At 40.6% G+C, this 13,488-nt stretch overlaps 1 protein-coding gene across 1 annotated transcript; it reads left to right on the top strand.

Annotated features, from left to right (window-relative positions):
- Positions 1 to 681: 681 nt before the first annotated feature.
- On the top strand, positions 682 to 1,640 carry LOC306842233 (gap junction delta-3 protein-like; the record flags this gene model as incomplete). The annotated part of the gene is made up of 1 exon (XM_079372359.1): positions 682 to 1,640. Exon 1 carries the CDS (start codon positions 729 to 731, stop codon positions 1,638 to 1,640), a length of 912 nt encoding a protein of 303 aa, XP_079228485.1. The 5' UTR covers positions 682 to 728.
- Positions 1,641 to 13,488: the final 11,848 nt, after the last annotated feature.

Genomic DNA, 13,488 nt, shown 5'->3' with positions numbered 1-13,488 from the left:
TCAGGTAGATGAAATCTCTTATGCTCAACCTGTTCTGTTGCAACTAGCTAGCCTGTCAGTGAACCTCCAACCAGTTCACAAAGTCGTGCCTTAAAAGCAGTGGCACTAATATACATGCCTGGATTTATTTGTCTAACATTTACAAAAACAATCTAGAAAGGACTTGGCTGGGGAGTGCGTTTTTTTCCAATGTGGAATTTAATTGTTTCTTTTCTTACAATTTCTTTTGTATAATCAATTAAATTGATATATATAGGCCATTCTTTGTGGTTATTTTTTGTTTGTAAAAGTATAGAAACTTTAAAAAACTACTGAACATTATTCAGATTTTAACTTAGTGCTGAGGAAAGTGAGAGACAGCGATGGTAAACCGTTCAAATGTACAGGTTGGAATTTCCTTTTGTCTCTTACAAACAGGCGGGTTAGATGAGTTTGCTTGCAATTTGTGGGAATTTGACTTGGTTGACAAGGATTTATAATTAAAATGATGGTCTCGAGACAACACTTGAAGCTGGTATTGTTTAGTTCCTTGAGTGAAATGATCCAATTTCAGTTTTTATATTTCAGTTTTTATTGTTTGATTTCAGGTCATTGGACATTGGATCAGCCTGTGACATGCTGACTGATCTGTAGGAGATCATAAAACACATCTCAAAGTACAGACAAGACTCGGAGACAGACAGGTGGATATATCTCCAGACTTTTGAGGAGGCTATACCTCTGCAATCATGGGTGAATGGGGCTTCCTTGGGGGGCTCTTTGATAGCCTGCAGGTCCACTCCCCCATGCTTGGACGTTTCTGGCTCTTAATCATGCTTGTCTTTCGGATTTTAATCCTGGGAACTGTAGCCAGTGACCTGTTTGAGGATGAGCAAGAAGAGTTTGCCTGTAACACCCTCCAGCCGGGCTGCAAACAGGTGTGCTATGACATGGCTTTCCCCATCTCCCAGTATAGGTTTTGGGTGTTTCACATCGTCCTCATTGCCACACCATCTCTAGTGTTTCTCATGTACGCCATGCATCACAACAACAAGAGGGAAAACAGTTGTAAAGTCAACCTGAAGGACATCAAAGACTCCAGAGAAGACCGTCATTTCAAGAGGTTTTACTTTGTCAATGTGGCCTTCAGAATACTGGCTGAAGTTGGGTTTCTAGTGGGGCAGTGGTATCTGTACGGCTTCAAGGTGGAGGCCCAGTTCCCCTGCAACCGCTTCCCCTGCCCTTACACAGTGGACTGCTTCACCTCCCGCCCTGCAGAGAAAACCGTATTCCTCTGCTTCTACTTCGTTGTAGGGGTGATAGCAGCAATTTCCAGCTGTGCAGAACTCATCTATGGCTCCATAAAGTCGTTCTGCTCAAAACATTCAGCCCATGACCAAGATTGCGACTGTGTCTGTGAGAATCTACAAAATTTGAACCATTATCATGAAGAGCCAGATGAAGGGAAGGCACTGTCCGGGAGTTTGCCCAGCAGTGTGAAGCTGAAGGGGGGCTCACTGAAGGGGGGGTCACTGAGGGGGGGGTCACTGAGGGGGGGGTCACTGAAGGGGGGGTCGCTGAGGAGTGCGAGCAGGAAGGTCTCCAGCATCAGACACAAACCAAGATGCAAATATGTGAACACCAAGACCCTCATGGTGTGAATGAGTCTCGATTCAGACTAAGAGATTAATGTAATCACTTCTCTTTTTTTTTTTTTTTTTTAAAAACATATTGTATTTAGTTTTTCAGAATTATAAAACAGAGAAATCCTAACTGTGCATGATAAAATACGAAGACAGCCATTTGCAACAAGACAAAACATGAACAAAAATGTAAAGACAATAGTAATGGCCTTATCCTGCGGGGAAGGCACTGAAGGACCTGGACCTTTGTACCTAATTAATCACTTCTAAACTCCTGTTTCTTCAATTGTGACTGAGACTTTTTGTAAATTAAAGATATTTGAAGGGATAGCGGGATCAAAAAATCAGCAAAGACATGACAAGATTAAAGACAGTCATCACTACATCTGATACTGCAGATATAGTGACATGTTTGGTCTATTACATCATAACAGTCCACAATCAGTTCAGGAGGGAAAAAGACTTTAGATTGCACTTGATATGCTAATTGCCTCTTTAACTGTTCCACACCCTCGAGAAGATTTAAAAAAAGCAAGAAAAAAAACAAAAAACGAACATGGTATTAACCCACTGTTCTTCTGGAAACTGTTTATTGATTTTTTGCTTTTTTTACTCAAAAAGGAGTGGAGCTCTTGACTTCTCTCAGGTTTGTACGGTTAATTTGAACCAGTTGTCAAAAGTAAATCAGTTGTCTTATAAGCACATGGAGACGTTGAAGTTATTTCGCACAAAGATTAGGTTAAATATGTGATTACTAAAACTCTGTTTTTTGGTCGAGAAATTAGACTTTGTTGACATAGCTAGGCTAGCTAGCTTTTTTTTTTTTTTTAGCTAAATTGATCTAATCTGCTGCAGATTGTAGCTTTAAATTTAGTCAACAATTTTACATTGATGGAAATCTTGAACTGACTTTAAGAAAATAGGAAAACTTCCCTCTACATTAAATGTGTTTTATTTTAAGTCAGCTGGATTGACAGGTATATTGAAGGGGAAGAAGCTTAGATTTGATCTAAGTGAAAATAATTTTTGAAATAATAACTTTGAAAATAATTACTTATCCTTGTTAAAGTTATTAGTTAAAAGTTTGAATTGCCCCAGGGATAAACCCATTTTAAAGGATGTCTGGTAAAGAAATGGTATAATATGCTTTATGACAAAAATGACAGTCTTTAATGAGATGCATCTTATTAAAATCTACATTATATAGTAAGAGTTCATTAAAAAAAAAACATTTATTACTTTGTGACCATCGGCAGGTAGTGCATAAAGTTTATTTTTGTAAAAATGAGAACGTGTGACTTAATCTGTTTCTCACATCTATGCACTAAGAATAAGTGGCAGCTGGACTGGCTGCTCTGGTTTGTTATCTCTCACATGATCTTGAATGAATGAAAATGATGTGAACATGTGGATATTTTGTGAAATAGACCATTATTTTAGTCAGATATTAAATGTATACTTTAGTCTTAATTTATTCACACATTTCTCTTTGTGCTGTTATTCTTTTTTTCTTTTTTTCTTAATGTCATCCGTGATAGTTATTTCTGCCTCAGTTTCATGCACTGAATACGTTTAACGTCACAAAGCATGTGATCAGCGTAATTTCCCAATGTTTGTTTGAGGTCAACTTTTGTTGGCCACACATTGCAATCTGTCAAACAGCATTTCAAACAAGCTGAGTGGCATTTTTTACATTTGTGGTTGTGTAGAGCTGAACATGAAACTACTTGATGGTTTGTTATTCCTTCATGTAACAGATATTTTTTCCTCCTTATTTTTTGCATTTAAACTACTACAAGGGACATGATTTGTCTTAACACTGACTGAACACAGCCAGTGTCTTGGAACACTGCTAAACACTGGCCCAGCCTTCTGAAGTTCCCAAACCACTTACACTAAAACATGGGACATCACATTCCCACATGAACATTGTTTTTTTGTTTTATTCATCTCGCAGGTTTACTTTACCAACTGCTTACAAGAAATCACATGACTTGTTGAATTGTTCGTGGTTGGTGCAGGGGACCTGCCTCGTTTATCCTAATTGACCTGCAGAACATACATGTTAATGCTTTTAAACCACCAAATCAGTGGTTTAAAGGGAGTTTAAGACATTTATATAAGAGCAGGATTTCTGACATTACAACTTTTCCGTACACAACTTCTTAGTCTAACAAATCTTCATGTTCAGGAGTAATTAAAAATGAAATAAAAAGTGATAGTTAAACTATTGAATGATTTTTAAACAGATAATGTTTTCTTTGGGGGGGGGGGGGGGGGGCGAGGGGTCAGGGTTGTTTTCCACTTTTTTAATGAAGCAAGGTTTTATTTTTTTATATCGACCTATGTTATATACAGTGGAGACTGGTCATTAGGGGCAGGTGGGGCACAGCCCCACCTAGCATCAGAAAGAACTGTGCAAACAAATGAAGTTATCATTATTTGTTGCATATTATGTCATAAGGTATTAGCTATGATAAGCATGTTCGTAATTTGCATCGGATTATTTCTGTTTTATTTCATTTTTCACTAAAAATAAAGTTTAAATACTCCGGTTTGTGGGGAAAGTGCTAATACGCACGCATGAGTGTTTGTCTGTGTAATGTAAATCTGATTAAAAATATGACAAGTGTAATGTGGTCTAAATGTGCATGTTGATAGATCCAAAACATGCAAGTTTTACATTAGCTAATTTTAAACTAAAAGAAAAAACTCATGTATTTCTATGGGATGATGAAAGAAGACATGTTTTTTGAGGAACATGGAATATTAAATGTGAACAACTTTTCATTCTAATCACATTGCAAGAAAACAACCACACCGGGTCATTTTTGACCCACTAGTGCATCTATGGGTTAACTTGGTAAAGTTGTGTAGCTTTCTAACTAGCACCATTGGATTCTCTGACCCTGAAAATGTGGTTTTAGCTTATTCAGAAACTGAGATATTACAAATTAAAGTTTCACGGCGGCCATTTTTGTAAAAATCCCAGATGGCCGCCATAGATAGACATCTAGGCAAATGCAAACATTGATTTTCTGACTCCTTATACCAAAACCTTTCCAAAAATGTATAGTTTAACAAATCCCCCAAAAAATCCCACAAAATGATATAGTGAACCTGACTAGTGGGGCTCACAGCCCCACTGAAACGTCATGCGTTCTTTTAGATTTGATTGGCTGATTATTCAGAAAGGACCAGGTGATTGACTGTCTGTCTGTGACTGCATCGATGAATTAGTCCACAAGCGGGAGGATTTGAAAGCCAGCGAATTTGTGAAGATAAATAAAGTGGATTTCTTAATGGAGCAGAGTTTTGAAACCCTGAATTATCAGGAGAAGTTGGAGGTAAAGTGCAATGGAGCTTACCAACCGATGGATGTTGTCATCTCCAAACTGCCGGTAAAACAAATTGCGGATTTAATGTGGATTGATTCTCAAAGAAAAAGTGGCTTACAGTTTGCACCGAGAAGAAGGCGCTCTTCTGTTTTCCGTATTTGCTATTCGGCGAGGATGGAGTTCAAAGATTTGAAACATCTTTCTGAAAGGATCTCAAAACATGAGAGCAGCTGACTGTGTGGTGAAAGTGGGATTACTTGGAACAGTAAATGTGGCAGCTCAAATTGACAGCGTTGACAGGCGTTACAGGTGATCCATTGAGCAGCATAACAACAGGTGGAGGAGAACAGGTATGTGCTCATTCGGATACTTACATGTATTCAACTTTGTGGAAAATGCAAAACTGCATTGCGGGGCCATGACGAGTTGGCGGACATGCATCTTCCTTTGTTTTTTTGAGACCATGAGTGAGGGCGATTGGAAGCTTCAGAGGCAGAATGACGCTCATGTTCAAAGGGACATCCAGCAAACTGTTACACTGCATGTATTAAGTGTACAGGGAAGAGACAGTCAAACAAATGGGAGAGACATCCTTTGTCGCTGTACAGACTGTCGAGACAACTGATGAGTGTGTGTCAGAGAAAGAGTGTGTACATGAGGGTTTGTGTGAGTGTGTTGTGTATGTATGTATGTGTACGTGTGTGTATGTATGTATGTATGTATGTATGTAGATTAGACAAGGCATTCTGCATAGTATTTTTTTTAAACCATAAATGACCCCTTGACATGTGTACAATTAAAAAAGGGCATTAGTCCAGAGAGTAATGTCAATTTCCTTGTTTATCTTATCATAAAGGGGTTGTTCCCCACCATGTTTTCACACACAGAAACGCCACTGGTTATATGTGTCTGAAACAAATCAGAGCCTATTATCAAATGTTCTATCAAACGTTCTTCTAAGTAGAACATCTAACATTTAGGTGATGACTATTAGTTTAATAGATTACAACCAAATGTGATCTTTGATCTAAATACAACTTTAATACTTTATAACAACTTAGACAGCTGTCAATGAAGCCCCCATTTAAGACCTGCTAAAGATATGAACATACACATAAAATACATCTATTTAAATTACTGTACAGAATATACTATATATATATATGTGCTATCTATCTATCTATCTATCTATCTATCTATCTATCTATCTATCTATCTATCTATCTCTCTCTCTCTCTCTCTCTCTCTCTCTCTCTCTCTCTCTCTCTCTCTCTCTCTCTATATATATATATATATATATATATAGAGAGAGAGAGAGAGAGAGAGAGAGAGAGAGAGAGAGAGAGAGAGAGAGAGAAATATTGCTTTGATTTTAACATTATCATTGTCCTAAAAAACAGCCTCTTTTGTGCACTGAGCCACCACCAGGGGGCGGCAGTGGTCAGCCAGCTTGTCTCATGAAGCCTTCATCTTCAGTAAGATGACTCAATTTGAGGCCACATTATTTCAATGACAGCAGCAACACTTGTGAGTCAGGAGGAGATTTCTCTAACTTCTATTTACCGTAAATTCCGTACTATTGAGCGCACCTGGATATAAGCCGCACCGGCTAAAAATAAGTAAATAAATGTATTTGTACATATATAAGCCGCACTTGATTATAAGCCGCAGGTGTCCACGCTATAACAAGAGCTATTTACACAGACCTAGGCTACCGGTAACATCCGCACATACTGTAGCGTCCGTACGGACGTTAAAGGACGGCGAGAGCGTTCAAATAATAACTTTTAATAACCCGATCACTGTCGGCCGTGACCACGCCGTTTACAGCAGAGAGCAACACATAACTTGCCGTAACAATCCAACTCTCTCCCCCAGCGTTCTCTCATACAGCCACTCAACACGTTCTCACTGGTGCATTCACTGACTCTCCACATAATCGGAATTATGAACACATTATCAACTACTGACTTTACAACATGAACCGTTACAATACGAAGCCTAGCCGACGGTGTCTGTAACACGGCTGATGAAAAAGATGACCGTAATATATTTCACAAGAAAAAGTCCATCCATTCACTGCCTCAGAATGACTTCATTACTCACTTCCTCAGTCTCTGTTGTCGCTGTCAGTGTCATCTTAACGTGCAGCAGCTCTGTTAGCTTATTTGACAGCCAGGTCGATCGCCTTTAACTTGAAAGCTGCATCATATGCATTTCTCTGTGTGTTTGCCATGATGAGGGTGCGTGCATGAAGCGCAAAATGACTGATATTAAGATCCGACGTGACGAAGTCAAATGTTTTTGCGGCAGAAGCTCATTGTCCCCCATAAAAAATCCATGCATTAGCCGCACCGGAGTAGAAGTGCTCGAAGTGTGAGAAAAAAGTAGCGGCTTATAGTCCGGAATTTACGGTAACCTGAGGTCAGACTGACACATTACAAATCATTTTTCAGCTATTCTTCCTTAAAAGGCGTTCGGCTCGATGTCAATTGAACTAAATAGCACTTTGTTTGTTTAATGACTACCGCTCTACTTTCACATCTACACGAGCAAAATGTTGTTTGAAGTTTTAGTCATTGATCTATGTGGCTCTTCTTAACACAAAGTAATCTAAAGACTCTCTAAAGAAGCTTAATTTTGACTCAAACATCCCTCCTGCACACACACACACACACACACACACACATACACACATCCATACACACACTCCCCTGCTGCTGTTCCCTGGACGCATCATATATGCAGATTGCAAAGCGGTGCCGGCTCTTTGATGTGCACAGAACAGAATTCTAGATGTGTTTTATATAACCACTCGAGAGGGAAGGAAGGCAGAGTCGAAGAGGATTACTGTCAAAACTTTCCCACTTTCCCTTTTGTCTGCCTGCGTCTCTTACCTTTTCAAGTCTGCCTTGTCAAACTGGAAGAGTGCCTGTTTCTGTCTATCTATACGTCCTCGTCTTCAGACTCTGTTTTTTCTGTGCCTTTCCATACTTCACTGTGTCTTTTTTTGAATCTAGGGAGGCCTCGCTGCAGGAGTCTGTCACAAAGAAAATGTAGGTCATCTGTTTTCAGCGACTCCCTTCACACTAACACGCAGGAGAAGATGGAAGTGATAACATCCCCCTCCTCCTCCTCCTCCTCCTCCTCCTCTTCTTCCACTCTCCCTCCACCTTGAATGAGACACTTAAGGGGCTCCCTGTGCTCTACCTGTGTCCTCACTGCGGCCCCCCCATGGAGGCTCTCTCGGTACACACCTGGCTGACTGACAGCTTCTCTCACTTTCTGCCAAGTCATGCAGGGACGTCACTCGATAAGATGCTTTTCCTTTTCAACAGGAATACACAGTTGACATCTTTCCGTCAGTGTTCTTTCTTTGCTCCACACAGTTGTAACAGCTCACTCTGTCGTTGATTTGGTTTATTTACGGCTCAGTGCCCGGCTCTAAACAAATCAAGCTGCTTGTTTGCTGAGAGTTTGGAGAACTTGTGACCGAATAATGTTGAGTCCAAATCTTTTAACTGTCTCTATAAATCACTGTATTGACATTATGAAAGCAAACGCAATACCTACCTTTTAGTCAAACTTGTAACTGAATCTCTTTTTACCTTAAATATTTTTACTTTCAGTTTTAATACATTTTTAACCTCCAGTGTTTCCTCATTATATATTTTACCTCGTTTTTGAATTGTGGGGATGGGATGGGGGAGGGAGTTGTGTTGCATCTGTGTAATTTACTATGATGTGAAGCACTTTGATGCAACCTTGTATGAAAAGTGCTATACAAATAAAGTAGAGTACACAAAACATATATGAGGGCATTTAAACAATAGCTTAACCCCCTCCCCCCAATAAAGACAAATATTTGTATTGTTCTGTGCTTAGCATTATGCATTTTCTTACAAAGCATGAGTACCTGCTGGCTATCAGCTGTCATCATCCAAATCCTGCCTTTTTTTCCTTCATAACCTCTACTGGCTCTCTATCCCCCAGTGTATCCAGTTCAAACTCCTCATCCTCACCTCCAAAGCCCGACATAACCTGGCTCCCCCCCTTCCTGTCTGAGCTCCTCCACCCGCACACTCAAGTCCGCCTCATCCTCCTCCTTTACAACCTTTACATTACTTTACATTACTTCTCTGTCGCGCTATAAACGCAATATAAATCTAATATTATAAATATTATTATTATTATTATTCAGGAGCTGGTAGAGACATAATGTAGCTAGATAAGAGTAACTATTTTACAAAACTTAAAAAAAAATGCTTATGTTGTGTTTCTCCTGGTTGTGTCCATACAGAACTGAAGGAAAACTATGTCAAATTAAATTCAAAGTTGATAATACTCTGATGTCTTGTTCACAACTTTTTTTATACTGACCCAGAGTGGCCAAAGAAAATCAGACATTGCAGCACTGAATGAATCAGTTAAAACCACAAGTGGCTACACTGAGGGTGACTCCAGGATACCAAACATTCTATGTTTCATTGACAGTTCATTATTGTTAATCAAGCTCTCAGAAGGTGAAAAGAACATTTTGTTGAGGAAAAAAGTGTAGCTAAATGAAGAACCCTGTGTGTGCAGATGTTTGTGTTGGTTTTTATAGCAAAAGGTTTTGGTTATCGCGCCCATATGCTAACTGGCTGCTGGCCTTATATTTACTGTACTAACATACAAGAGGGATAAATCCTCATGTAAGAATAAAAGCATTTTTCATATGTGAAGTCCACGCACTATAAAAGACTAGTTACACTTCACTAGAATGCAAACAGCGTGAATGTTTTGTATGTAAATAGACGTGTGTCTCTAGATAGTCTCAGTTATGTAACAGTGACCTTATGACCCCGTGTATTGCTGACGGTGCCCTCGGCCTCTCTGTGCGCAGATGCCGCCCTGTAGCCTGACACACAGAGCTGGTGACCAAGGACAGCTTATATCTCTCTTCTCCACCAAAGCCACTGGAGCGTGCCTCCAACTTTATGACATCACTAAAGAGCTCGGGTCATCGAACATCACACCTCACCACTCCATCTCTTCCACCTTCTCATCCATCTGTAGCCCTCCTCCTTTCTCTTTCTCCCTTGGGTGCTGAGTGTGAACGCAGCATTTACGAAAAGCATTTCTCCTGTATTACCCCCCCTGTATTACCCCCCCCCCCCCCCCCCCCACACACGCACACATCTTTTTTTCTACTTGATTTCGAGAGGTTTCTGATGTGAATGGTGAACCGCCGTCCTAGCTCTTTCTCTTGCCTTTTAACCCCCCTCCCTGTTCCTGCTATCACCATAAACATTTTGTTCATAATCCTCTGGGCCAGGGGAGAGAAGTCGTGTTGCGTTTAATGACCAGACACTGACTGATCTGCCTCTCGCTGACACACAAAATCTTACACAACAGGATAGTTCATTGGCTGCTCTTTTAGCCTGTTGCTGCAATGTGCTTAACAGCGGAAAGTAAATTGTTATGGTTCATTTGTAGACTTTTGCAGTCTGCACATCTGTGTTTAAAGAGCTCCTTATCAAAATGAGAAATTGCTGAAGCAATGAAAATCAGGTTGCATTATTTCCCCAATGCACACAGTTTTGGGGGACCTTATTCAGTTTTTATTTGTCCTCTTCAATATTTTTTCCATTTACTGTGCCTATTTTTGTGGGAATCTAATATTATTAGTAATGACTGTACCCACTTATGAAGGGATGGATGAATAGAGCTGTATCATGGATGGATAGATTAATAGACGAATGAAGGTGAAGTTGGGAGGTTGGGCACTTTTCCTTGGTTTCTGTCAAACCTCCATCAGCGCTCACTTGTTTTGGATGTCCTTGTGGTCCTCATGGGACATTACAGCGTGTGTGTGTGTGCACTCAAGTGTAGGCTCTGTGTGTCCTTGTGAATTTAAACCAGTGTGTGTGTGTGTGTGTGTGTGTAGAGAGAGAGAGAGAGAGAGAGAGAGAGAGCAAACTGTCCAGAGTGGTGTGCTCAGCAGTCGTGCTCGGCTGCACACTAACGCGATGTGACAGGGTTGAAATACCAGTACCGACCATGCTCTCTCGCCCACCCACTGTCACACACACAGACACACAGACGTGCACCAAATCCACCCGCCGCAGCCACCCCCCTTCCCCCCCCTTCCCACTCCACCGCGCCCACATCCCATTGGCTGTCTAGCTCCGTCACTCCATGTCTTCTGCTCAGAGACAGAACCAGAAGCCCTTCTTGATCCTCCCCCTACTCCTGTCAGCCCTAAAAAAGTCCTCCCACCCTCTTTTTTTTTTTTTTTTTTTTTAGTAAACCAGCAAAGTTGAGGTGCTATTATGGACCAGTGAGGGACATGTTGATAAAGGGGACATATTATGCAATATCCCATTACGCAACATTACATTTTCATCTGTGCATACACCCAACCTCTCGAGACATGTTCTTCCCCTCTACTTCTTCTTTTCTGTTCTTTCGATACCTTCCTGCTGCTTGGTTGGCTTGTTAAATGATGAGCAAAGGTGACATTCACAGTCGGGGACAAATCATTTGACATTTGCCGCTGACACAGTTTGAACCCTGACCCCTGTTTCTTTCGCAGCTGGCAGGATCCTTCTGATAGGACGAGGAGGAAACAAAATACCACATCATCTTCCTATCTTAACAGCCTGATATCCCCCCTCCTCCAAAAAAAAAAACAGAGAGCACCTTTCTTTTACCTTCAGCTAACAGATAGATAGATAGATACTTTATTGATCCCGAGGGAAATTCAAGCATATCTGGGGTAAACATTTTTTGTTCCATATTCAAATCATTAACGTTTCTCCAGGTTCGAATGCTACTGGATATGAAGTTAGATTTTTGCCAGCAGGCAGCTCCGCTCAAGCATTCGAGGTTTCATTGCCTCGCTCAAAGACATTATTGCTTATCCTGTTAACCAAATGTAGACCCCAAAACATAGACTGTACATAAAGATGGAATCCTAAATACTCCCACTCACCTCTGCTAATCTGCTGCACGTAGCACAACAGGGGTCACATTTTCAACAGAGCTGTCAATCATGGAGTTAAACCCCTTTTGTATAGCATAAAATAACTAATTAAAAAAACATTTCAGACAGACCCTTGTCCCTTCTGTCAACACGGAGAAGGCACAGCTTATGACTTATGATATACTGTTGCATGTCAATACGGGGAGGTCTAAAATGTTTATCTTCACTTTTGGCTTTTTGGATGTCATGTCTCTGTCTATTCATGCACTCTACTCTGGACAATACACACACGTCTAATGTTTAACCTATTTTGTTTTTACACCACATACCCTGAAAGGCATTTAAAATCAAACTTTCACTCTTTTGGAGAGTAGTTAGTCTGCGCTTCCAAAAGAGGCTGGAGCATCAGAGCAGACAGCCCTGGTTCACATCTCACTTGTGGCTGCTCTGCCACATGTAATTTAAGTAGAACATTAGTAAACTTTTATCTCTGCTAGTGATGCTTAGGATGAGATACAAGGAGATGAAGGCCAGAGAAGGGACAGCATTACCCCCCTCCCTTCATCTCTTTGACCTTTTATACAGAACAATCTATATTAAGACTGAACACCCTGTCTATATTTTCTTTCTGCATCACTCTCCCTCTCTCACCTCGCCTGCTTTCTGTTTGCACTCCCCCCCTCCTCCGCCTTCTCTCCTCCCTGCTCTCCATCCTGTGTTTTTCTGTCTCCTCTGGGAGACGTCTGCATGCAGAAGCATCGTGGATCACTGAGCTTCAAGACACCAGCTCTAAAAATTGCTCCATTTTTCCCACCCAGCGTTTTTCTGAAGCGCTGAGAGGGACGGGCTGCTCGATATGATGCTGCAATTTCACGTCTTGGAATCTGTTCTGTGAGCTGATGGATCAGATTTTGATTCATTATTGATGTAATATGATTTTTCTTGCAGATTATTATTTGATTTTAGGTTTAATACTTTTAAAGTTAAGCTCTTTCAATCATATGATGTGAATTCCTCTTATCATAAATCATATTTTAATTAAAAAAAATCTCAATTGGAATGGATGCAGAGCTCCTCTTCATCTATCTCCAAAAGTATCTCAGCACTTAATCCCCTGCAGGCATCTGTCTTGGATCATCTCCATTCCAGTTGCAGCATAGGCAGGAGAGCCTGATGGAGGAGATACATTTTTGGCTTCCTTCCAGTCCAATGGGCATGAAGCAGGCCCCAAAGGCTCATGGGATTCCCCTTTATACGCCAAACCTCCCTTGCCCTCCATTTACCAATTGGAGAAGAGCATTGCTTAACTGGACATATAAAAGAGTGAATGCAGGTTGAGAGGAACAAGAATAAATCACACATTTATATATGTGTGTGTGTGTGTGTGTGTGTGTGTGTGTGTGTGTGTAAAAACTGTGCAGGCTAATATAAAACAAAAAATATCAAAATGTAACTGTTGTTTCTGCTCCATTGCGTCTGAATCGTCCACCATGCATACCACACTCAAATGTGTACTGCAGAATACACGTCTGTGATAGATGTTTATGAGCTAATGTCAATT

This window comes from Symphodus melops (assembly GCF_947650265.1).
Source record: "Symphodus melops genome assembly, chromosome: 21".
NCBI classification, from domain to species: domain Eukaryota; kingdom Metazoa; phylum Chordata; class Actinopteri; order Labriformes; family Labridae; genus Symphodus; species Symphodus melops.
This window is presented reverse-complemented; position numbering and strand designations above follow the sequence as displayed.